General features: G+C 40.8%; 1 protein-coding gene across 2 annotated transcripts in view; it reads right to left on the reverse strand.

Moving 5' to 3' along the window:
- Positions 1 to 27484, reverse strand: part of PLPPR1 (phospholipid phosphatase related 1) — a 133038-nt gene that overhangs the window by 12818 nt on the left and 92736 nt on the right. For both annotated transcript variants that reach the window (XM_026103011.2, XM_026103012.2), the window contains exons 3-5: positions 22173 to 22361; positions 9939 to 10071; positions 288 to 538 (exon numbers count right to left, since the gene is read on the reverse strand). In XM_026103011.2, coding sequence (XP_025958796.2) covers positions 288 to 538; positions 9939 to 10071; positions 22173 to 22361 — 573 coding nt within the window. The remainder of the gene's footprint in view (positions 1 to 287; positions 539 to 9938; positions 10072 to 22172; positions 22362 to 27484) is intronic.

Genomic DNA, 27484 nt, shown 5'->3' on the forward strand with positions numbered 1-27484 from the left:
TGCTTATTTAGTCCAAGGCCCCAGAGAAAACCAGCAGCAGAGACAAGATCTCATACCTCCATATCACACAATGACCCAAAAGCAATGAGAATTAGATTTGCTTATACTAGGACTGGTAAAACAAAGAGAGAGAAGGTGATTTCCCCCCATGGATATACAAGGGAGAAAGAAAACACACACATAACAATCCTCTCCTTCTTCAAAAAGCCACTCTAAGAAAACAAGCCCCACCTGAATGCAGAGACAGAAACCTCTCGTACAAGCTAGCAATCATCACTGGCACTCACCGTGGCATATAAAGCTGAGTAGATGCTCAGAGCAGCATGTTTGGATGGAAAGGATCTCCTGGCCTTCTCAATCACCTCCACATCCCCGGTGCAGATGTTCCCGTTGTTTATGAACTGGTGATGGGTCCGGCAGTCATTTCCTGTGTAGTTGGGCTTGCATACAGTCAGGAAGTAAGGAGCCAAGTTCCCAGTCACAACCTGGCCAGCATTTACAAATATGTCAGTGGCAAAAAGTCCAAATGCAAAAACTCCTGTAAGGAAAGGTTAAAATAATTACTATTCAAAGATGTTTAAAACAATCTTGGTACTTGAAAGGAAGGGAAATAATGAGCGTCAAGTAACCAAACCCTGCAGTAATTACCCAGAAAAATCCCCTACTAACTTAAGTCAGAGTCCTGGTTTGAAGGCCTGATACAGAAGAGTGCATGCTTAACTCTAACAGATGTTTAACTCAGCAACTCGAGAAGGACTTAAAAACGGGCTGAAAATGTTAAGCATGTGCCTAAGTACTTTTGTGATGCAAGCTCTGAACAGAACTGAGAGTTACTGATTTCACTGAAAACTCTGCAACTCTATGCCTGTAAAGTTTCTACTAAACCAAAGGCTCGGAGTCTGCAGTCAGGTTTCCTGTACATGAGTTATTAAGAATATTTATGATTTTTCACCAGATCTGGGCCAAAAAATGATCATACAATGGCTCTGAATTATAAAGTAGTCGTGAAAGAGCCATATAGTACTGAGACACAATACCACACTTAACATGATTATCTGATGTCAAATATCTTTTTGATTTTCACTGTCTGTTCTGATGTTGAAAAATAAAGATCCTGATCTGGCAATATTTGCCAGGTTCTTTGGGCCATATCTCAATGCTGTGCTCCAGAAGATGTTTCCCACACAGTTGCAATTCAGCTCATGTCAGTGGGAGCACATATCCTCAAGTGCTACAAGAGGACACATGCCCTTGAACCCAGGAGCATTTCCAGGGTCATGGAACATCCTTTGCTTGATCCTGCAGTGGCCACATTCTCCACCGACTCCCACGTGAGTGTTACCAATACCTGCTACAGCTATTATGAACATATATGGGGATCTATAGTCACATATGCTGCCTAGACATTGAAGGAACAGAACAGCAGGTTTGCAGAAATGCCAAGCCCAAATGTTTCAAAAGAGTAAATCAGCTCCCCTCTCCCCCTACCCAATCTCTAAGGTGGATTAAAATAAAATGAAAATTTAGGATAAATAAATATTTTTCTTTTGGTCTGCAGATGTTGAGGATCATATATTTTTGCCTTTCCCTTCCTGTAGCTCTGTAGGTTAAAGTCATTTAAATTATAAATTAGCTGAGATTGTTAAGCATTTAAATAAAACCAAGAGCTGAAGCTCCAGGGAAAACAGCTAATCTTAGGAGGGCTGTGACAAAATCCTGAGTGCTGGCAACACCATGTTTATAATAATTTCACTGCTTATCTGTACTGAGTTAAAAAGGAAAAAAAAGACTGCTATGGTCTGAGAAACAAAGATATCAGGGATTCAGCAACATAATGCAACGGAAAATGCTTTACATCAAATTAAGCACTTCTGTGTGGGAAGGAAGGAGCACTGCCACAGCGAAGGCGATTTTGGGGCTGAGTTTATTACCAAAGCTCCAGGCCACAAGGTAGAACTGCCCCCCAGAAAAAGGCAAAGCACATCCACCGTGCTGTCTCAATGACCTGCTCTGTGACTGTGGTAATAAAAAGCCAGCCGCAGCCAAGGCAGGAGATTGGAGAGCGTGCCTCTGCTCGGGAGCACATCGGCTCCCCTGGGAATCACTGTGTCTTTCTTCCAGTGGGGAGGACAGAGGTGGCAGTGCTCCTGGCTGCCGTGCCTTTTCCAACTACAACAAGTAAATTGGGCTCGCGAATGCCTTCCTCTGGTTCTGGACTGCAGGATTGGCCTCTATCTTTTTACTGGCACAACAGTCTTCCTCCCTTCTGCTGTGCTAAGTGTCTCTGTTTAAAAGTGAACTGGAGAGAACAGCGACCTTGCTCCTTTATTTCCTTTATTCCCCAGTTAATGCTTTAAATCTACGACTTTCCAGAGCCTCAACAATTCTTGTCTTAGTAGATGCATAAGTAAGGTCAAAAGAAAGAAGAAAAAAGCAGGAGGTATCTTTTTGGCCTGGCAAAGCAGCAACTTATGCCAGAGATGAATGTTGCTTCATATACTCCCTTTTGGGCTGATTCTTAAAAAACATTGGGAAAGCTTGCTTTAGACAGCATCTTCTTGATGTGCTGTGCAAATGACAGGAGGTACAGTGATGATTATTACCCACCCCTTTACAATACTTCAGGGAAATCTAGGAATGAAATACTGAGGTATGAGCCATGGTCTTTAATGTATAAGCCAGTGCAAGTCAAGAACTACAATGCTTCAGAAAAATCTCATGGACTTCATAAAGTTAGTTCAACTTCCAGGCACTGCATGTGTGCAAAGGTGTTTCAGCTTTTTTCTCTAAAAAAAAGAAATGTCAACAACTGCATTTGCTCAGTATTTGGTCGCACCAAAAGTGCTGTCCCAGATCTCAGCTGTTGAGGGCTGCAATACCCTAGCTGCAGTAGAACAAGCTATGGTGGAAACCTTTATCATGCTTTCAGTTGTGATACATATTGATCCCTGTAATTCCCCTCTTGCAGCTCTGCCAAATTGCGCCTTATGAAAATCCTGGCTGTATGCAGCAATGAATTCAGCTAGCAGGAACTTAACCCTTGCAGATGGTACTGATCACATATCAGGTCTCTCAGGAGACTTTCAGATAGGGCCGTCTGTGATTAAAAAGGTTGTAACACCAGCGAGCCTGGACACTGGTGGTGAGTCCCCTGATGGTTTTTATACCTCAGGAATGCATCTGCTCAATGGATTTGTTCAATGGCCTACAGCAGCCACGCTAACTGACTAGAGCACACGAATGCAGTGACGTGGTTGTTAGGATTTTAAAGACAGGCAAATCATAGCCAAAAGGCTTCTATGAAGCATAAGTAGCCTTAGCTCTTCAGGGTCATACAGCTGAAGTCCATGATATAATGCCACAGAGACAGAGCAGGAGCATGTGCACCTCCTGCAGTCTTTGACGCTCAGGTTTAACGGGAGGTGATTTCCTCCTGCTAAGAAACAGCCCTTACTGTAGCTCTCTAACTCTGGTCTAGAAAACCAGGGAGTGAGCTTTAGTCCAGAAGGCAGTATATGCTGAGAAAAGGTATTAATAGTGCAAGTCATGTGGAGAAAAGTCTCTGAAAAATATAGCCTGTACAGTTGCTTACTAGCAGAAAGGATGTATAGGGGTTGATTTCATCTATACAAGGCCCCTCCTTCCCCTAACCCACACACAACAGGTAGTCCAGTTGCACAGAGAGACCTTAAAAAAGGAACAAAAGCTTAAATCTTCCCAGCTCTATCTCATCTGAATTAACATCTGCCTTGGAGGAAGAATCTAAATCTTCAGCAGCTTCAATTTTGAATGCTTCAATTTTGAATTTGTCTGCTTATACCTCCCCCTAGATTGCTGCCAAATAATCCTCCAAGCAAGAACCCATAATTGCTGGGCTGTTGCTGAGATGCAGCTCCAATGGGCTTTCTGGTACTGAGTTCCCTGTGTGGCAGTTCCTCAGTGTTGCCACCTCCAGCTATGCCTGTTGTTTATTCTGATAGAGACACCTGCCCTGTAGAAGAGTTCAAGCTCTCCTCTCTCACTGTAACTTTAGTATCACCCTGTTTTCTCCCTGCAACTCTTGCTCAAGCTTCCCTTACTCTGAATCTCTCTGACATCAATGATTGCAGCTGCCTGTTGACTCCATGGAAACCTTCACTAGTATTGTCATTTAAAATGCCACCTATTTGAAACAAAAACAAACAAGCAAAAAATGCTGCCAATTGTAGAATAACAGCTGAAAAGACACTGGGAAGAGAGAAGTGAGAAATCATTCAGTGGAAAGAAGAATGAGGAGGTAGAAGCTTTTATTACAGAAAAAACATGAAATCCTTAAGTGACATGACAAAGAAACAGTGCATTGTAGGGCTTATGGGACATAAGGAACTGTGTTTATGTGTAACATGTCTCCAAGTCTTCTTGGAAGTATATTTATTTAGATACTCCTCCCTTTCCCAATGCCCAGTGAATTGTCTGAATTTGTCATACTCGATTTACTCAAAAAGCTTTCCTATTACACATGCAGATGCATACACATGTGCACACACACACACAGGCACGCACACGCACATCACACACACGCACACCATGTTCTTTAGAGAGGATTAAAGTTCAAACGAAGGGGGCCCCTGGCAAGACTCCTGGTTCTACAGAAATGCTGATCCTCAGCCCATCCTTGAAGGTTTTGCTCTAATGGTCCTTCTGTGCAGGCAATAAAACCGCTATAGTACTGTGCCCCAGACAAGGACTTTAACTCTTCATCATTGGACTTTAAAGGGTGTTATTAAAGGAGATCTGACTCATTATCCCATTTTTCAGCTAGAGAAAGAGGGGGGCACAGGGAAACATCACTGGTTGCAGGGGTACCAGCATCAGGCTCTACAGCAAGCTTCTTCCAAGCACTGATAATCTGATCCCATCCGTGACTGGCTTTGATCTCCCAGTGGAGACCTCACAAAGCAAACGGCTCCAGGGATCTGTTAGCTCTTGTGTCTGTGTCAGTGGTGAGCATCCTGCCTGGATACTGTCCCCTCAGTACGTAAGAAAGAAGATGTATGGTCTGAACATGCAAGAACAAATTCAGGTCCAAGTGCAAAAGAACTCTGGAGTGTCAAGACCACAAACAGGATTTCTTTCTTCTTTGGTGCTTCATGGCTATCAATTTTCACCTAGGCAACAATCAACTCAGAGCCTCGCACAAAAGGGAATGGTAAAATTTGATCTGTCCCCAAAACAATGATCTGTTTCCCACTGTGGAGGTTCTTCAGTGGTAAGAAGGGAGACCTAGGGAGCAGCTGCAGCAGTTTAAGTTAGAGGCAGCACCCGCAAATTTCAGCTTAAGCCCTTTGAAAGGCAGCCAGTTAATAACAGGCATGCACAGTTTCACAGTGAACTTCAGATCCAAGGCAGACAGAAGGACAAGGCTGGGCAAACTACATCCTGAAGCTGCCTAGGGAACTGACTTCAGAGTTCTCTGTTTTATCTGCCCTATTACAATAAACTCAATGTGTGTATAAATCTTGTAAACCATTATTTGCTGAAATAAAGCCTTAATTTGCTGAAACAAAACCTTCATTTTATTATTTAGCTGCCCACTGTGAGGTGTCACCATGCTTTAAATTAAGCTGTCAGCAGAAGCTGATCCATGCCATTTATTAACTGAAAATTATGCAGCTCCAAAGTAAAAGTCATTGGCAAAAAAAATTGATGTAGCATGTTACGTTTCTAAATATCTGAACTGGAGAGAGGTTACTTTCCTGTTATCAGGGTTCTGCAGGTATACAACTTAATCACATGGATTAGAAACCTAATATATTGAAAAAACAACATAACACACACTCCAGTCACCCTGTCAGACTGAGTCAGTGAGGTTTGAATTCATGATCCAGGAGGGACTATAGCAGCTGTATATAAACAGATTGACTAATTGCTTGATGAAGTCCATTCACTGAATAGAACTAAATGAATTTATAACCTCTATTTGCAATACAAATGATGAAGTTGAACATGTAAGCAAATGCAAGATAGCAAGATGTGAATGAGGGTACAGAGGGGAAAACTGCCACAAGTACAGGTGAATAAAAATGCAAAAAGCTGTGTGCACTCCAGTGGGGAGACAGGGAGAAGAGGCAAAGACCCGGGAAACAACCAATCACTCTTACTCCCTGGTTTCTTAAAGATCCAGTACATAAACTGTGAATTTTGGTAACAGAGATTTGCAATAAAACTACTTTGAGGAATAGGGAGGGGAGAGAGGAGAGATGATGTGACTGGAGAATAGCAGTGCAGCCCCAGTATTTTAGACAGAAAAATAGTGCTTCAAAGCAATCACACACCATTTGTTTGACCTGTAAAATTTCAGAATAAATGTCTGTGGAAAGAGTTGTAAGAGATAGAGGAAAATGGGACAAATTACAACATATAACAAAGACTGATGTTTCCAGGCTAAGCCAGCTTTTTTCACTGATAAAGGAATTGATTTTCTAAACACAGAGTACATAGCAGATCTCACCTATCTAAGATGCAGTAAAGTATTTGATATATATTGAGCCAAATGAGAGGCACTCCTCTGCCACAAATGGAACTGTCTACCAAAGTGCAGTACCCATATCTGGGCCGGGAAGAAAGAAGAAATTTTGGTTCAGCTTTCTGTGGACAAAGAACCAGGTAGGAATCTAAGACAAAGATCCACCCTCAAAATTCTCATTAAACTCAGGAGGGGAGAACCTTAGAAGGTTGCTTAGAGATACATCACTGCTGAAGGCTTGAGGAAAATAAGGAGAGAATAAGCAGGGGGCATAGCAGGTAAGCTAAGAAAACAAGTAAAAAGAAGCACTGTCAGCACCCCAGGAGAGTCACTGGTTTTGGGTTTGCTTAAATCTTTGTACCAGTATTAGAGTGCAAAAACATGCATTGATCTGTACACATGAAGAGAAAGCAAGAGAGGAAAAGGCTCAAGCCTAACAATCAAACCGAACAGATCCCATGGAGACTATATGACAATAATGTTTACTTTTCATGCTAAAGAGAGATCATTTGGAATTTCTCTTTTTACTTCTCTTCCCTTACAAAGTCTGAGTGAACATTCAAAGAAACAGCTATAACTTTCTGCCCATTGTATGTAAAGCACAGTTAGGTCATTACTTTCAAAACACTGTTTTTTCCCAGCATCTCTGGTTACAGAGTCAGGGACAGACAAGCAACATCTTTGCCTTTCTAAGTTTGGGGAAAGGAGACCTCAAAAGCATTCTATGATGTGCCTTCATCTCCTTGTAATTATCCTCCTAACACCAACTGTGATGACTGATGAGATAAAACAATATTCCAAGGAGCTCAATTCCTACTTTTTCCACATACTCGCTGAAGATTTTTGCTCACGTGTCCAGATGAAAGAGATTATCAGAGGTGAGCACTGCAAGTAATTGCTACCAAGGCTAGACTGGCAGCAACCTTCCTTTCAACAAACCAGACTGCTTGCTAGGGTTTTCTGGGAAATAAACTGCTTAATCAATTCTGTAACTTACAGCCCTCATGTCTAGCAAGGGTAGATACAGGCACGGGAATGCGTGTATGAGCAACCTGGTAGCCTCTCCACAGCCAAACATCCAACTGTCCTCTGGGTTTTTGGAACAAACAACTGTGTGAAGCTAATGTCCCTAATCAGCTACAGATGGTCAGTCCAGGTTAAGTCTTCAAAATGCATTTGCAGTTTCAATGAAAAAAAGTGAAGTTATTTTTAATTCCTTTCTTTAATTATTTCAGCCACTTTTCAATAAACTCTACTTGTCTCCTTTTACTGAACAAGTGGGGAGAAAGTTTCAGGCACAGAAGAAACAAACAAACGATCAGTGTAGTTTAAGACAAGACCAACATTTTAAGACATTTCTAATAAGGTTAACTTCCTTTGTCTCTGGAAGACAAATAAAGCTGCAGAGCCAAGACTGATTTCTCTAGCAAGGTTCATATTTTGCCACTCTCTGAGGGTCTGCTGTATCATTGCTGTCCCCTTTTCCTCCACCAGAAGAGAAACAATAGCATGAATGCTTAAGAATAAAGCTAATTAAAATAAAAGCAGCACAGAAAGAGATAACTATAAGAAAGCATACACAGCAAGTGCTTAGCCTCCCGGGTCTAAGCTCTTTTAGTGCTGACCCTGCAGGCGAAAGTATTTGATTAGGACTTTGCAACATGCTGAATGTGCTGGAACAGCCAAAAAGCCCTGAGTGGCCAAGTGGATTCTGGTGCCCTGCTTCCCTCTTAATAGCAGTTTACTATCCATCAATGTATCCTAGAGGTTATGTGAAGTTCAAGGGTATTTTATTTTCAGTTACGTTCCAATGTCTTTTATTTTCACGAGCAGCACACAGACCAGGTCTCAATAATGGACCATGAGTGGTTTGTCTCTGCTCCCAGTGCGGGAGAGGGTAAAAGACCATTTTAATTCCTAACCTCCATGCAGGAATCAGGAGTAATCCCTCTGTGCCCAGCAGGGAGCTGGAAGATGACGCTCTCACAGGGGCTTGGGCCCTATGGTTTGCTTGTTCTTTTCCACCCTTTGGCGTTCTCAACGCAGAGCCATGGGGAGAGGGGAAGGGGAAAAAAGACTGTGCCTATTCCTTCCCCGCAGGATAAGTCTGCTGAAGATGGGAAACTTCACAGCAGGGAAGGTGTTGTCGAACCCCATGCTCTGTGCAAGGCCTCCTGCCTGCAAGTAGGAGCACACTCCATGGGAGCAATATGACCCTCACTGTAGTCACACCAGCCCTTTATTTTCCCGATAAAACTCAGGAATTCAGCAGTGACAGGGAAGAGGAGATCCAGCTGTTTTCAGCTTTTCATTCAGTTGTTTCTTTTATCTGAGACTGTGACTTCAGGCACAGCTCTCCACGATGGGCAGTATGCAAGGAGGCTGCAAGTCTAAGAGCGAACAGGGAGGGAGGTGACGCGACTCCCTGAGAATAAGAGCTCTTCCTGGTCCGTGGGGAACAACACTTAGCACTGGCTTACGCCACCAGTGGGCCAATCCATCTCACCCTAAGCACCAATTTGAGTCTTCTCATGAATGAATGAGAAGGAATGAAGTCAGAGCCACTTTCATATGCCATTCAGAGCTGCCCTCTTCTCGCCTTGTCGCTAGAGGCAGGCAGTAAATGAGCAAACAGCGCTCCTTATTTCTAAACACCCAGGCATGAAGTCTGGCCAGCCCTAAAAGGCTGCAAATTGGGAAGTCCTGAGGGAACAACCACATTCTCCATCAGTGCCACACAAGTAATGCAAGCTGCAATGCTGTTCCTCTTCCCACTCTGAAAGAACCATGAGATGGTGCCTCAGCGAGATCTCGTAGGCATTTTTCCACTAATGAAGCTTTGCAAAAAAGGTGTAGCTTTTTGTAAGGATCATATCAACCTCCAAACAGTTTAGTGACAGAATTTCTGCACTAGTTTCTCAGCAGTCAACCCAATAAAATCTCTAACAACAACAACAACAAAAAACAATTAGAATAAAAATAAGAATTTTATTAAATAGTGGGCTCAGGGCTGTTTTACACTATGCTAAGCTGAACATTATGTGCTGGTATTTTAGATGTTAAAATTAGCATTGAAAAGAAAAATGCCAAAGAGATGGGCTGCTGAGTATAGGTTTGTAAGTAAAACGCGTAGCTTACGCAGAATAGCAGTGAAGGAATTATTCATATAAGGATTTGATCAGCGTAACCTTTCTTCAAGGGTCCAGAAGAAGCATTAAGCTCAGCAGAATAGGATATAAACGAGCTCCACACAGCATGATATGGCACATTTCAAACATTACCTTGCAAATCCCGAGGGGGAATATCCCTCTAAGGTGGAAGACGCCTGCAAAGATTTCACAGCTTAATTAATTTTGTGCTGCAGATCATTAGGATCTTTTGTTCTGTTTTTGTGCAAACAGGGACTAAACTCATTGTGCTTAAGAATGCTTACCTATAAAACGTATTATTCTTCGAAGCAGTGGGTTCAGGTAACAGCACTCTCCAGTCAAAATAGTTTTCTCTTGAATAATTAGAGTTTCTCGGGTCGACTTTATGAAATACATGGATATTTCACCAATAAAGATCTGTCAGGAAAGAAACAGATGGTTAAAAACAGCACGAACAAACATTAAAACATGGATGTCCGATTCCAGCCCACAGAAACTACTACACACCAGTGTGTCCCTGGGACATTGAATTTCCACAGAAAAGCTTCACTTATTCACTCAGGATGAAGTAATATAGACCAGGCTCCCAGGCAAGAAGAGGGTCTGTCATTCTCACACTCAGTGGCAAGCCAAAGCAAACATTCTCATACTAACTCCTGGGATATGGATAACAAACAACGCTTTCTCGTTACTGTGGCACATACGGGCTTCTATTTTTACTGTGATTAGCATGGAACTTGTCATATCATGCTATTAGTATTTAAAATTTACTGCTGGCATACATTTTAGAAATGAAAGGTTTCTATCTATCCAGGAAGCTGGAAAGTGGTCCTGTAGACATCTGTCTCAATGTTTTATCAGCAAGCCTCAGCAATACTGGGGACAGACCATCTTTAAAAACGAATGTTTCAGGTAGCCTCCATGTCTTCTCCAACTTACAGTCTTCTGAGGCTGCCAACCAAGATACAGAGCTCCTGCTAACTTGGAAAAGAAATTTAGTTGAAGGACATGTCTACAATGGAAACCAGCCTGAAGTTGCAAAGCTTTTTTGAGGCAGGTAACCAAATATTTTGGAGGTCAAAATTTGACAGGCCACATCTATACTAGTAAACTAAAAAGTGCCAGAGTATGGGCACAGCAGTGTTAGACAGTCATCCTTATCATTACATTGCTAGCATGGTCCCTGGCATAGCTTGGCTTGGTGACAACAGTCAGAAAATGTTTGGGACAGTTCCCACAAGCAAGGTTGGATGTAGCCACTGCTCTTTCAGCAGAAAGAGTTTAGCCAGTGAGCCATGGGTTAAGCATGCAAGCTAGTCTGGGGGTCAGAGATGGTTCCTGGCATGTTTTATTTACCAAATGACCTGTTTTATTTATTAAAACATTGACATGTAAGAGTCCAGGGATCCACTGATCTTGATGTTAGCTGTATTTATGAACTACATAAAGTTTTTTGATGAGAACATTTATTCTTTCTATGCAGTATGATAAATGCTTCTCATCTGAATAGGATCAGGATTTCCTAAGCACTCAGAATTAGTTTAACTCTGTTGCACAAAAGTCAGATATCTGCCCTAGCTGAAGCCAGAGAGGATTTGATCACAGGCTTTAGAGGCAGTGATGGCCCACTGTGAGTGGGCACTTCAAAAATCCCATCTGTTATGTTTTGTCAGCATGCTTCAAAGAGGGAGACTGTGTACTTTAGAAAGACAGAGTTTGAAATGAAATTCTGTACAAAAAGAAGCCAGCCTGAAGTGGAAGAAATGAGCTTTTAAAAGGGGAATATTCAAAAGAATTCATTTAACTGCATTATAATATGACATACAATAAGAATTCATATTGTTAGGGAAGGGTCAAAAAAATACATAACAAAAATGCACGCGTGCACACGCGCACACACACACGCACAAACACATAGAGTTAGTATAAACACCAAGGAAATATTCCTAGTTCACTTTGAATGTTGCAACGATATGCTGTTTCAAGGGCAACAATTTATTCTTATTAAGCCAGATAACCATCCTTATTGATTATTGGCATTTAAGCCAAGTATGCTCAACCTCTTTATAATTCTAGCCACTGATGGCCAGAGAAGTGGAGTTGTAAGATGTATGTCGATAATGGCATCTGGGGGTAGGCGCCAATGCATGGGAGCCTCGCTGAAATATTGCCTTTATCCTGTTTCATTCCATCTGCTCTTAACAGAATTGGCAAGCAATTCAATAAGCTCAGCTCATTAACTGTGGGGGTGAGAATTAAGAAAAAGACCATCTGCACAAAAGCAGTTTAAAAGTAATACTTTATTTCAAACCATTTATTATCTGAGTTATGATAATGCTCAGAAGTTTGATTTAATGTTTTGGCCCTCTGTCCGCCAGGGGCTGTACATACCCTTTGAGAACTGTTTCATTCCCTGAAGAAATTCTAGTCTGTGAAGACATCAGTTAGTGGATTTAAAAAACCCCAAACTTTTCAAACAAGAGATAGTTAGATATAAAGCATAATCATAGTCCTCCTTTAAAAGTAAATCCATTTTAAAGTGCCTTTGCACTAGGAATTAGCTAAGCATTTTTTCACTTCCATTCCCATCTTTATTTCTATGAATTTAAATGTCTGGCAAATTCCTAGCAACTCCCATATAGGTAGAGCAGTTCCATCTATTAAATTTAGAGGTAAATGTTGCCATAGTATAAATCTGTTCAATTCCATTCCAAAGAGTTAAGGAGAACTATCTCAGATTTATTCCAGCATAGCAGATCAAAATGTGGGTTTTTTTAAGTGAACAGTCCCTTTGGCTCAATATAGCCTTTAGGTATATTGTGAGGTGACATAAGATCATTCAACATAGACTGGATTATTCCTGTGCTCCTACCTCTGGCACTGAATTTAGTTGCCTGAATTTGAGAGTTGTGTTTCCCTATACATTAAACATGGCCTCTAGAAAATAATTCAAGGCCTTGAACTGCTCTCTGGAAATTCAAGGTGAGCCTGGGCACCCGGTTCTGACAGCTAAACTACCTGTGCAAAATTGAATGGGGTGTGAATAGTCCCCTGAAGAACCGATTTTTTTCTCTCCAGGCAGCTTTGAAGCAAAGTAACTCCCCTGACTTTCCTAATTTAAAACCTGATGATTCTGCATGCGCAGTGTCCACGTCCAGCCAAGTTCTCCAGCTGGCCTCCCTGAAATCAATCACTGACACTATTAAGTGCCTGAACCCCTGCCAGAACAGAACTAGCAACCCAGGAATTGCTACAATTCAGTCCCAAATCTGAAATCTAAAAATACATACACAGTTATGGGTGGAAAAAGGAAAAATCAAACAAATGACTTCTATTTTTATTAGGAAAAAATGCAAGGTTCATGGATTTCTGGATCATACTGGCTTAATTAAGTGGTAGGAATGACAAGAAAATTGCACTGGAAGTTGGGGCCTTTTGTTTAGTGCTAAAAATACAGGTGATTTGCAGTCTGATGTGATGTTTGCCATAGGAAAACAAATCTAGTGTCAGGTAGTCACTGGATGTGATTTTGATCTCAATTTCATGAGTGCAAGAGCAGCTTAACTCCACTGAGGTTATGGTGTTCGGACTTTTTTGCCCACATCCCTCTCAGTATTAGGTATAAATACTATGGCAGTGTCCCAAAGCCCCAGTATGAACTGGAGATACTTCCCAGCAGCCATTTTTCCTTTGCTGATTTCAACCTGTCTAGCAAGAAAACTCTTCTTCATCCATCCCAGCCTTTCCATTACCAGCAGTGTTACCAAATACTTGATCCTCAGTCTTCAGCTCTCAAAAACCTCTGCCACCCATGTTTTCCTTGTTTTCCTGACTCTGTCTCAGCAAAGTGTCTGACAAAATGACCTCTCTCATTTTCCTTATCAACAGGTCTTTGTCCACGACAGATTTCAATTTGCACAGATACAGTTAGGAAATTATATCCTCCAAGTCACGACTTTACATTTTTCAAACAGTGAAATAGTACATCTTCCCTCTTCATGTTCTGAGCACAGTATGAGCACCCAGCCTTCCCTCAACTGCTCTACAGATTACAAACAGTTTGTTAATTTGTTTCATTAATTATTAATCAATAAAACAACATAACTATTGTTTTTAAAGAGAAATAGAGGTTTTTATCTTTAACTTTTTTTTATTTTTTTGCAACACTTTCAGATGAGCTCATGCTCTCCTTGCCAAATCATTCTTTGCACAACTGCCCTCTAAAAATAGACTGTGAGTAAAGGTCAAGAAGAGTTGTTTCTATCAGGATAAATTAAGAAAAACTGGCCTGCAATAAATCTGGGCTAAGACTGGAAAAAGGTTTCAGAAGAGTGGCTACCTGGAGCAACCCTCCTGCAGCAACTGTGCAGGGTTGGGTGAGGGTGGCAGTCAGCCTTGAATGGTTTTATTGACTTCAGGAAAGGCATTCCTTGACGATTCTCTTGGGACAGCCAAGGATGGGGCCCATGTTCATCTCTTTAACTCTATTTGTTTCTCTTATCAGGACATCAGCTTTGTACCTCACTTCAAATAAATCTTCTAGCAAAGCTGAGGGCTGCACTCCTGCTTTACTCCCCTAGCATGCCTTGTCTTATGTTTATTCCAGCAACAAAAACCTGCCTGTACAAACTGGTGTGTCGCAAGTCACAATGTTCCAGTATCTTCTTCCTTTTCACTTAAGTCAGTTTGGTATTGTATCCTCTGCCTTCATTTGAAAACTCACTCCAGATTCACTAAAACTTAGCCAAAATGTTTGCCCCTCTTCTCCTAGCCACGATGAAGCACATGAGTCCTCATCTGCAGCAACCTTCCTGTGTCTTCCCAGTTTGCAGGCTTGCTCAGTCATGACTGATGAATAGGTGAACATTATTTTTATGTTTTTTAACACTTTAAGAGAATCTTGGAGTCATGTGAAAGTTGCTGTACAAAGCTTTAATAATAGCTGTACGTTTCCATGCAAATAAAGGAGAAGTGTCAGCCAGGATTCACAGGATAGATTCTGGGAGCAGAGCTGAGCAGACCCTCAGTCTGGGTTCCCTCAAGTCTTGACTGTGAAACAACAGCCTTTCACCATTTCCCACAGAAAAACATAGGTGGTTGCACTTCCAATCCTAACAAGAGGAGGGTGATCCCATCTTAATAAGAATTATGTGAAATACTGCCAGGCTGTATCTGCTTTTTGTATGCATAAAGTTTAGATTACCCCAAAATCTTTTAATGTTTACTCCAACAGCATCCTTGTGAGACAGTGAATCCCTATTAACACCATTTTATAGATGGAAACTGCATATAGAGACATGCTCTCTCAGAGGAAAATCCCTGGCAGCAAGAAGAACCCCTGAACTTGGATCTCCTGAGTCTGGACTGGCTTCAGCAAGCTGTATGATGTTTCCTGAATTCTCCATAGGAATCTGCGTAGCTGCATTGTGAATGTCATGAACAGAATGAACTAAATTAATCAAGACAGAAGTATTCAGACTCCAGCCAAAGAGAAAAGTGAATAGGTGGAGGAGACTGGCTGTGAGACGAGCTGTGCACAGACCTCCAAGAGCAGTGCAGGAGGGAATATGCGCAGCTGAAGGTCTTGGGACTTTCAATCCCAAGCAGCCAGTTTCAAAATGATTCCACAGAACAGCTCTCCCTGGGAAAAGCCACCCTATCAAGTAAGTCTCTGTGAGGAGGCATGTCCACTGAAAAGTGACCTTTGCAAAGCCCTTCAGTAGTTGTTTCACCAGCACTGCCTTGCACTGGGCTCACAGCCATTCTGCTCTTTTGCATCGCGGTGTATCTCAGGACCCGCATTCGCACAGCTGCACATCAGCAGACAGATGCTCTACAGATGCTACACAGAATCTCATGGCTCCATTCCTCCATCACCAGATAAACAGTAGAAGATTTTCACAAGCACCACAACATACAGTGCACAGAATCCTAAAGTGATTTAGGTGGTAAGAAGCCCCAGAGGTCTCCAGTTCAACCCCTAATCAAAGCAGGGCCAGTTTAGATCAGGTAGAGCAGGACCTTTTGCAGTCATGTTTTGAATGTCTTCAAGGATGGAGATCCTACAACCTCTTGGGGCCTCTGCTTCACTGTTTGGCTAATGTCATTTTAAAAAGCTAATTCTTCCTAATATTTCATCAGAATTTCTTTTTTTACAGCTTGTGTCCTTTGCAGTGTAGCCTCTTATTCTTCCTCCAATGGAAACAGTTCATATCAAATTTCCCTCACTGTTTCTAGTTCCTTAATTTCCTTAAATCTCACAGTTAGTCTTAGGACCCAACCTGAGTGTACCTTCAAGGGTTTTTGATCAGCCTTCCCATCTTCCACCGGCAGTGGCAAATCTTGACCACTTACGCAGCTGAGACTCCACTGTCAAGTCTGGGCAGCAAACACCAAGCAACACAATCTTCTCCATTGTTCTTTCCCCCATCCTCTGTTTGCCTTATGTGTACTCACATTGAGAAAGACTCCTTAGGATACAAGCTGTCACAGAGGTCTACCTTGGTAGCCTCTCCAAAACATACTATTTCTGTGATCTGTAGCCAGGGCACCGACTCAAGCCTGCCTGGCTGATGACTAGGGGATCAGATGAGGTTTTTCTCAGGCACTCTCTCATCTTTTTCATCACCATTTATACAGGTCTTCCATAGCCCATAGGAATCAGTGCTATATTTTGTAAAATTATATGAGGAAACGAAGAAGACTTTTCAATTAAACACTGCAGAGTAAACTCACCTACAATCCGCTGAGGACAAAACCCAAACTTACATTCAATTATTTATTACTTTATTCTGCTTTTTTTTCTTTTCAGTGAAAACAATAACAAAGAACATCTTCACTAAGCACTTTTCCAGTAAAGTGAAACTGGTTTCTTTTATTCCCTCCAAGACAAAAGGGCTGCAAACCACAACTGGCATTCCAGACTGCCCCCAAACAACAACTGCCTTACCATTCTGCTCAAAAACAATTTGTTGTGGGAAAACTGTTCTGAAATAATTAAATTCCAAAACTTCAGTAAAATCAAGAAAGGAAATTTTTCTCATCTTCACACTATTCCACAGGAAGTGGCATGTTAATGAGACCTTGACGAAAGTCCTGTAAGGCACTGGCAGTCAGTAAAAGTGCCTGAAAGTGCTGTAACAAACAACAAGGTATATTTACTACTTTCCAGAAGGCTGTGTAAACACCAGAATATAAACAATTGCACACAGGAATGATCACACCTTTACTTCACTCCTATGTACCCCACTTCGCCAAGCACCTGGCTTGCCATGTGGTGAATGACAAAGACTCAAAAGGAGGAAGACAAAGTACCACTTTTGAAGGAAATCCGACCTGCAATGAGGTTCTTCCTCCAGCCTAGACCCATGAGTAACATCAGCTTTGTTTCCTAACAATAAAAGAAAGATGCAACCAAATGTGCCTTGAAGGGAGATCATTCTGGAACTAAATTAAATATAGGCCAGCTCTAAAAATGAAGAGCTATCTACCTTCACAAGGAGGTAGATACGTATGTGTGGGACATGCCTTCTCCTCAGAAAGTTGCCAGCACTCCCTGTTGCCCCTGGTTTGTCCTGCCAGCATTGCGTGTGAAGCATGGCAGGTAGGGAGGCGGTAGCAGAGGAGACTGTGCTTTTTTGTAGCACTGTCACCTGCAGAGCCCAGGGATTTCTGCCTGGAAATGCTGGGAAGAAGCTGTAGCACAGCCCTGAACTGAACAAACTATGCTTGGTTTCCGTAGCATCTGCTGCTGAGCTGCCACAGGGGACTTAGCCAACATAGCACAGAAATTCCCAGGCTTGCCTTCTAGAAATATATCACTGTAATAATAATAACCATCTCCATAACTTAGAAAATTGTGCAAATTCCACAGAGAAATTTGAACAGTTTCCTCCTGTATCAGACAGATTTGATCAACACTGTATGTAGGCCTCTGATTAATAACCAAATCACCGTGTTTGGTTTTAATGATTCCAAAAAAGCTATCTTAAAGCAAATATTCTTTTGCACAAATTAATTGCACTCACCAGTTAATAATTCCATGGAGGCTACCACTTCTGTCCCAGAAACTGAAGGAGAGAAACTGAAGATTTTTTTGAAAACAGTGGGGGACCTTTTTATTATACCACAAGGAAACTAAAAATGGTGTCCTTGAAGTTTTCTACTAATATTCATTTCAGTGAATAGATTTTCTTCCTAAGCCTTTCTCCCCCTCTCAAGTAACCAGACAAATCACAATGGACAGAGCAGAACATGAAGCAGCTTTGAACTCTGATATCTTTATTTAGTAGCAGCTAGGGAATTCCTAGTAAGCCCATAAGCAGGAAAGCTAGTCTTGATAGACATTAATAAATGTGGCTGAATCATCTTAGATTGTTTTTTAAGGGAATGGCTTGAAAATTTTATGATTATGCAAAACAGTTCCTCTTGAAACATTATTTTTGTAAAATTCTCACATTGGTAAAAATTAAAGAAAAATTATTTCTGCTCCAAATGAGCAGAATGATTACCTCTCTAATATTTTGAAATTGACAATGCACTGAAATAGTACACTTTCTCTCAAACTCCGCAAAACTTGATGCGGCTTGACAAATCATTTTTAACTTCATCAGATTTGTGACTCTGGAAGTTGAAGTCAAAGCTCCTCTGCTTAAACTTTTAAGTTGTTCTTAATTTTTGTGTTTCTTATCACTGGAAAACGAGCTGAGTAAAATGCCTGTGCTACGTTTACTTCAAGAAAAGAGTTTGCATTCCAAGAGCTCCAAAACTGAAAAAAAATGCAATTATTCTCTTATTAAGTTCTATATTGAAGAATAACCACCAAAAGGAGGGGCTGTCAGTCTAAAGATCTATAATGCCTGGTCTGAGAGGTCAGAAATCTGAATGTGCAATCATTCTGCTGCAGGCCCTCTTAAGGCTAAGACAAGCTTTTTGGCTGTCGGGAACTTCTGATCTTTTGAAATATGGCTGAGAAAAAGACTGAAGTTCTATGTTTTTCTTATAGTGCCATGGCAATAAACACCCTCCTTCTCATTCCCCTTTCCCAGCCCCAAAGACAGCCTGGTAGCTAGCTCACCCAAGTGCTTACCATTCCTCAGAGGGAGGTACTTTCCTGCCTGCTATAATTCAAATGAATTAATCCTAGCTTCTCTCTTTATCATGAGATGGCCTGAACGCATTCATATACCCATCTCCATATGAGAAGAGAAAGGAGACTTAGCAGTTGTTCAATAATCAACCTCCACCACTATCAGCACAGCTGGCACAATTCACCTGAGATGACGGTGAAACCTTGAATATCTTACGAAGCTTTTTGTGGTGCCAGAACCTACAGACAACTACAACTTGACTCTAACACAGAGACACTGATTCTAGGAACCACTCTTTTCTACCAGTGCTGATGGAAAAAATATATTAATTGAGTTTTAAGATGCATGCTTAAGAGTATAAAACATTAAATCACAAATAAAACGGCTGGTTGCTTCTTTGCAAAGAAAAACAGGTTTGTCCTCACTTAGGTGCCATTTATCACTTAATTCACCACTTCCCCATTACTCTGCAGAAAATCTGCTAAATCTGCTCACTCAGAAAATTTAATAGAAATAAGGCAGATGAAAGCCTTTGACCTATCCTCAATGGAACATTTGAGAGAAAAGTGCATTTCACAGAATGGAGACAGGCATACATTCCTTTAATATATTTAACAGTGTCACCATGAGATTCAAGCATTTTCCCTCACAAGAACCTCTTATTATCAGAGACTAAAAGGTTATCAGCCAGGGCATCAAAAGACTTCTGTAATTCTTACATATGGTGATTAACATTGTAGCAGAAAAAAAGTGGTTACATAGGGTCAGTGTAATGAAGTGCTTCAATAATAACACATAAAATGCAGAAAAACAGGCCAGTCTCATTTATCTCTCTAGCACAGAGCAGGGAAAAGCATATATGGTAGCAACAATCCACAAGAGCATTTTCTGTTGCCAGGAATAAATAAAATATATGCATTCATTTTCCCCCAACCATTGTCACAGCCAAATGACTGAGACATAAAGATCTTCCATTAAACTCATAAAGCTGCTCCCTTTTGGCTTTCAAATACTGTAACACCTCATAGCTGTGCTAAAATCAGGGACTGGAGCCCTCCTCAGACCTGTGCACACAGGACTGCGCTTAAAGGCTGCTTGTCTGCCAATCTGCAAGTAACTTCTCATTGGAGTGAGCTTGCACAAATTCCTGGATGATTTTCTATAGCTCCAAAAGACTATTAACAAGAACCATTGCCACTAGGTTCCTTCCCTTCTCCCTAACAATAATTATTCACCTCATGCAACGAGGTGCTAGGGCAGTGGCAGAATAAAGCAACAGGCAAATCAGATAGAGTCAGTGTCTCTCTTAGCCAAACCAACCAATTTATTGTAGAAACTGATAAGGATTTCTAGAGCACACAGTATTTTTTGGAAGGAGGGAGATAGCTGTTCATGGTTTATGGGTTAATCTGCGTTTACTAAACTTCCACTGTAATTCAGGAGCCTAAAGATTCCTTTTCTGAACAGCAACAACAATCTCACGAGAAAAAAGACTCTATAAGGAAGGACTGGCATTAGCCTTGACTTGACTTCAGCATCTATGTACGGATGGCAATGAACCATGATGTACAGAGCCCAGCACTGTCCCTGACAACATCTTCCCTAGACTGAAGCTGTATAGCCAATATAACAGTATAGCATAACCCAAGAGAAAAAGCTTACTAGTTTGGATCCAGCACCAGACAAATGTGATTTCTCCGCTTCTGGGCCCAGGCTAGTACTTCCACGCAGACGGCAATGGACAAGATAGGCACACCAGCCCCATGCAGCACTAGGCTGAGGGTTTTTGCACCCAAAAACATTATTTTATGTTCTCTCCCGTCTTTCATTTCCCATGTTAACATAGGCCATGGGAACTACAAAAATATCATTGCTCATCTCCCAAGGACAGAGACTACTATCACTGTGTTCCAAAGATGACTCCAACCCATTTTTTCATAAATAAGAGTAACAAAGCAAAATCCTCCTTGGGCCACTGAAAGGAAAGAAACTTTTGATCCACTGAGTCGAGGTGACCCATGCTGGGTGGAGAAAAACCTGAAAAGTTTGCAGCAAACTTTGACAGAGCAAGGTTTTAAATACAAGATCCAAATAAAGAACAACATTCTTATTACTACTTGCCAAGCCAATACCATATCACTAAAATAAGGGACAAATTGCTCACTAACTTCAGTAATGTTACATCTAAAAATGGTAATGGCACTCAAACTCCCTACCTTTTTTGGTAGGAAAAGTTGGAGAAGTGGAATATTTCTTTTTTTATTTGCAAATCCTGTATCAGTGCAGCATGAAGCAAAAGTGAACATGTCTTAATGTTCGAATGAGTTTCAATACTGAAAATAAAACTGTTACTGCAGAGGATTTTCATAAGTACCTGACAGAATTATATTCAAATTCCTCACTCATTTTCAGAAAGCATCCTATACCAAAAGCTGTAGCCTCTTTTGCAGATCCCTTTAACATTTCTTATTACTTTCTGTGTTACAGTTTCATGCATTAATACTACTGCAGACAAAAACTTATAATAAACTATGTCTCTTTTGTGCATCATCCACCTCTCATAATTAAATACATCATGTACAGCTTTAATCAACTTTTGAAAGAACTGCAAAGTAAAGTTAAGATAAGAAGGAAATAGTAAAGATAAAGAATTAAAGAGAAAGAAATAGAAGATAACAAAGCACAGAAAGACAGTCTGATAAGCATGTATCAATGCAATTACAATGGGAGCAAAGCTGGCTGTTGGGGAAATTTTAAACTTTCTGTACAGAAAAAGGGAAAAGGCCAATGTTTTGCTAATCAATGACTGCAATAATCTGTTCAGAATTGTATGTATTCACCTAATTGAATATTTTAACTTGCTGGGAACAGCGACATTATAGCTGACTTATATGATAGTAAAGAAAACCAGGTAGAGAAAGGTAAATGCATGTGACTGTCAAAAATAAAGACTATAAATACAGAGGAAAGAATATTCATAATTTTGTTAACACTGAGCATCTTTCTGCTCATCTATGCCTGCCAAAGCCCTTTAGCAGTTCATTTACTATAGCAGCAAATAATCCTGGATATGTGGTACATCCGATCCATGTTTTACTCCAGCTTTATCCTACTTATTTTATTTTCAGTAACAGATCACCTTTGCATTTAGGCCTCTCTGGAATCACACAATTCACAACTAATCACCGAAGTAAGTGAGCTATTGTGAAAGGCTTAACAAGCTCTACCCCTCAGTCTTTCATTGTGATTAGCTCAGAATAATTACCACTGGAGATAACTAATGAAGATTACATTGGGCTAAAGCAAAATAGAGAGCTAGCTAAGTGCAAATCAATTACAGCTGAAAAGAGAGGAAAGAAGGCAAAGAAATGTATCAGCGTTATTACTATTGCAGAGCAACAGTGAAGAATTCAAATTTCTTATACTTACAATAGCTGTCGGAGTTGAAGCCAGCACACAGTACAGCACAAGAGGGGAGATAAAGCTTTCATCCTCTGTTCCTGGGTACGGTTTCATCAAATTGCCATCCTGACAGAAGAAACCTTGGATATGCACCTGAAAAGTGTCAGTGCATTCGAAGTAGTAGGCGAGCAGAACAGTCCCAGCCATGATGACAAGCTGAAAATAGAGCATGGTCACACAGAGTCATTAGTTGCTTTTTTCATGGATGCAGCTGTGCCTTCAAGCTACTCTAGTCCCACATCCTCCCTCCATCATCACCCTGACAGCCCTTGCAGTATCAGTGCATGTGTATGCATGTGTGCGTGCGTGTGTGCGTGTGTGTGCGTGTTTGTGTGTATGTGTCCACTTCACAACATCTGTTACATAAACCTTTTGGCAGACGACACTAATCAACGTCTCGGATAGGAGTGGGTCCATAACGGGGCTTGTAGAGGGACGGGAGCTTTGACGGCTACGTTATCAAAGGGCATGTGAGTGTCACCAGCAGCAATGATCAATGCAAACTAGCAGGACGAGGAGCAGCACTGCAGGAACTGACAGTAACAAGCTAAAACCTGTGCACAGCAGTATGGAGCTGGAGAGGATTATCACAAAGCACAGAGGAACCTAATGCCTGAATGCTTCCCAGCTGCAGCTGCAATGGTGCATGTGCACACCATGCTAATTCGGAAGAGCCGTCTGCAGCTCAGACAAAGACCCCTCTGGAGGAAGAGCCGTCCTGTGCCACTCACCCTCCTTGGAGCTGCTGCTTCAGAGGAAAGCTCTACAACTCTGTTCAGAAATCCTGTCTCTCCAAACAACTGGTTGGGGCAACTTTTGCACTGCCCAGTTCCCCTGTTCCATCACAACTTCCTTTGAAACAGACTCTGGCTTCAGTCTGGCTCTTCATCTTTATATGTAAGGAACCATAAGGAGCCTTTCTTGTCTATTTTTTTGACAGTTTATTAATGGCTAAATGGGCTGGCTGGAAAGCCTCAACTATCAACTTTTTTTTTTTAATTTATCCACATTCAATCTGCTTAAGCTGTGTCAGTGTCTGTGTCAGTTTCCTAAGCTGCTCCAACAGCACATCTCAAAACACCCTGACGGAGGTTGTCACAAACCTCATCTTGTGAAATTAAGTGGATAAGCTAATTCATCATTCTTGTTCCTTCTCTGCCAGACTGCAAAGGAAATATGTCACAATGCTAATCACTTACAAAAATAGCAACATTCATCTGGAAATTATGGTAATTAGAGGTTCTGCAAAATCTTGTTCCTCAGGCTGACTTTTGATCAGAGCCAGATAAAAGCAAAAGTTGCGTGCCCTGTACCTTTAAGGCACATCATTTAACAGATTGGATGTCTTACTTGCTTTAGTTCTGATACTGTTTTACCTCCACTTTGCACTGCTGCAACTACTGTACAAAAACTACAGAAAGTGAGATTCTCAGATTCAAAATCCTTTTTATAGTGCTTCCTACAGGAATTATTTACCTACAAGAATTACAAGAATTGTCACATATGCAAGTTACTTTACCAAATCTAAGCAAAAAACCCCAAACCAAAACAAAAGCGAATGAACCAAATCCCAAACTGGCTTGTTTTCAGTATTTTCCCTCCAAGTTACTGGCATCAAAATTGTGTTTCCACAAGATTACTATAAGAATAAACCTTTAATAAATTATTTTGGTAAATACTTCTCAAAGATTAACTTAAAAGCTATTCCTGCATTCCTCTGGTCTGACCTGGCATGCAAGTTGTGAGGCAGAGGAGAGCCATCAAATTATAGTGTATTTGAGTGAGGTGCTGGACCAAAATTAGAAAAAAGATAAAACCAGAGAAATCAATGATGGAAGTAGAAGATAGACTTCGGCAGAGCCAAGTGAAGCCAAAGCTGCGTGATCCTGTATTTTGCCTTAAAAATTAACAATACCATTTTGCACCCAGATTCTAAAGGCCGCAGATTAATTCTATAGCTGGAAAAGATGGGCAGCTTGGATTATTTAATGTCTTTTAGTCCAACCAATCAGCTGTATGGATTTAAATATCTACTTCAGCTGGTTACAGAATTATGGTACTGAGAGAAACTTATGCAGGCAAAGCACATAGTCTCCTTTTAAAAACTTATGCCAGCAGGAATCCACAAAATTATTTTCCAAAACATGCATATTCTCTTTCCCCCACTGTGATTTACAGTGTAAATGTAATACATCATAATAAAACGTTAATCAAATATTTGTTTTCTGAAGCTTTGCTTCCTTTAGGTGATTCAGTAACTCTGAAATCCAAAACTTTGAACTCTCCACCCTGCAGGAATTGCAGATACACTAATCATTTACTCAAAACTCAGATCATTTACAAGTGATCAGATATCTCCAGAAGTCCAAACACCTCCACTGCTCTGTTGTCCCTGATCTGGAGCTGCCTCCAGATGAATTGATAAGGCTCTTCCTATGAAAAACTGTGTCAGCCCTGGTAACTGGAAAACCTTGGAGATTTACTGTACTACTGACTGTGCTGATCCGCACAGCACAAGGGTCTGAATCATCCTACAAATCCCTACCCGAGCAACAGAGAGCAGACGGACTGTATCCCATGGCTTAAAGGCACTTAGGTAGGCTGTGGGACAAAGAGTTTAATTTCTTTTACAAATACACAGAAAATCAGTTCTTGCCTTATTTTTAGCTTTTACACAGGAACCACAGAATAGCCCAGAGGAATCCAAGGGATCCCAACCCTCTTTGTGCTTCCTTTCTCTTTGGCTATCCAGATGTATGCCTCATCATTAGCATTTCATAGCTATGATTTAGAAGCAGCAGAAAGCTCTCAGGAACTTTGAAATCTACTTGTGATGAGCATGTTACAGATATGTAGACAGATAGGACTTCTATCCATCTCAAAAAGAGGGTGGTAAAGCAATTGTCTTTCGCCTAATATATGATCAAACATCACCATTACAAGCATACTCTTTCTCAGTCTCTCTGTTCATTTTGAGTCTACTTTGTACATTTCATCTGCTTAGTCTTGAAAACTCTCAAGGAGGGCATCTGTCTTATCCTTGGCCTCAGCAGCAATTACAGTTGCAATCTCTAAGACCTGTATGTACTTAACTCCTCTTTAGGTACCTGCGTCCTACTGTGTGTGGATCATACCTGTAAAATGGATGAAAATATTTTTCCCATAAGAACACATCTTCTTCAGTAGAGAGCACCTTAAGTTTTTGGCAAATAAACAAGCTAGGTAGTTTCAATAAATCAATGGCACATAGGAAACCAAAAATCTATTAAATCCTGAGCAGAACCACATTGTGAACCTACAGCCCTACTGATTTATAGCATGCTAGCTTGATTACAATTGTATGATTTGGATATATACAAATGAGGAAATAAAAGCTTTATTAATTTCTTTAAAAAAAATCAAGTATTTTTAACAGTAAAAATGAAATATGAAAATGAGTTTCCTCTAAAAACATTATGACTCCTTAAATGTAAAACCATGGGTTCATATACCTAATTGTAACTGAATTTGGATATCAAATCTACGATAAGAAATTTTGCAGTGTTGCTTAAATCTGGATTAGGGACATTTGCTCCAGAAAAAGGAAGTAACTGAAAGAGTGTATCTAGGACATTGAAGGACATGAGTCAAAATCCACTAGAGATAAGTTGTTTTAGAGATTTCACAAGGGCTAACACAGCCGCTGTGAAAAGCATAGTCTTCATGTTTTATTTCTCACCCTAAATGTAGCAGTGCAGCTCCTTCACAACCTTCATTGAATCGAATCTTTTCCTGCCAGTAGTAAAGCACATAAAAGCTTACTTAGAAACCATAATACCATCAAGTCACAACTTTCTAGTTTTCCCCTTTAGTTAGCAGGTGGTAGAACAAGGCCTTTGTAGACTCAAGAGTTTTTTTTCTATGTATCTTTTCCTATGTGATATCTACCTCTAAAGGTGTGTGAACAAACATATGCCCTCACTTTATTTTAGCTGGATCATATAATAGCAGGTGAATTTACATGAAACTGCTTGAGTATTTCCTTTCTAAATGGTTAGCAGAAAAAAATGCTTTGTTTGTTCCACTTTCACTGTTTATCCTGCCATCTTCAAGACCCAATGCCTGTGGGAAGGGAAATTTTTTAACAAAGCAAGATGCCATTATTTCAAAGACCATTACAGCAACCTGGATGATTCAGTGGGACTTCCTTTAAGACAAAAACAGCCCTGTAATTAAGCACTTAGAAGACCTTAGTTTAACTCCATGCATAGCTATAGATTTCCTGATAAACCTTGGGAAAGTCACTTAGTTTTACCAATTAACGTTAGAGAAGGGCAATGACAATGTTGCTACTTGATGTGCCCAGATATACACACTAGAGATTACAGGGCACCTGGATATAGATGTAGAAATTTCAGTTCTAGCCTTTCATACACCGAGTGCTGTCAGTAATCTGACCTGTTCTTCCTAACCCAAGCACGATAACAACAAAACATATGACACTTCATTTATTGGTAAATGAGAAAAAAAATCAGTTATCCCAAATGCACTCTCTAGCCAGGAGTTGCAAAACTGGTTTTGAACCTTCCCAGTGACAAATGCTGCCTTGGTATCTCAAGAAAACCCCTCTTGCATGTAAAATGCAGCTCTAGTTTGATGGCTGATGACTTATGTCAATGCTGAGTTACAATAACGCAGACACCCAAATAATAAATCAAATCCTGTTCGCACTTCAGTTTCAGGGTTTTATTTGTTGAGAAAGAAAAACAACATTTCCACAGAGTGATTATGATCTCGAAAAGGTCAGTAGATCCTGTGGGTTTTCCTCAGGAAAACAGCAACAGAAGAACAGTAGAAATTAGTCCTCAAACTCAACAGACGCTATTACAGACCTATGATGACAAGGGATGACCCAATGCCCAGAAAGGGCAGATCCGTTGTTACCATGAATATGAGCAAAACTTTGGCTGCCCATACAGTCAGTGAAGACCTGACCACGTCTCTGTGGCGTTAACCTGTGCCTCGTGGTCAGCTTTCTCCTCAGTCTGCCTCATTGTCTCCGTAGCAGGGACCACGTAGAGCACAGCCCGACCCAGCCCAGTCTTGCTCTTCAGCAAGGCATGCTCCTCAGCTCTCAGTTGTCAACTTCTCTGTCCCACCTCATACTCTGATCCACCCAGGCTTTGCTATTTATTTCATTTTCAGCACCCAATCTACTTCGAAACCACAATTTTATATCATTTAACATATTCCAGCAGCAAAGCTAGACCATACTCTTCTCTTTTCTGGAAACCCCCTTC

The sequence above is a fragment of the Dromaius novaehollandiae genome, chromosome Z, assembly GCF_036370855.1.
Source record: "Dromaius novaehollandiae isolate bDroNov1 chromosome Z, bDroNov1.hap1, whole genome shotgun sequence".
NCBI classification, from domain to species: Eukaryota; Metazoa; Chordata; class Aves; order Casuariiformes; family Dromaiidae; genus Dromaius; species Dromaius novaehollandiae.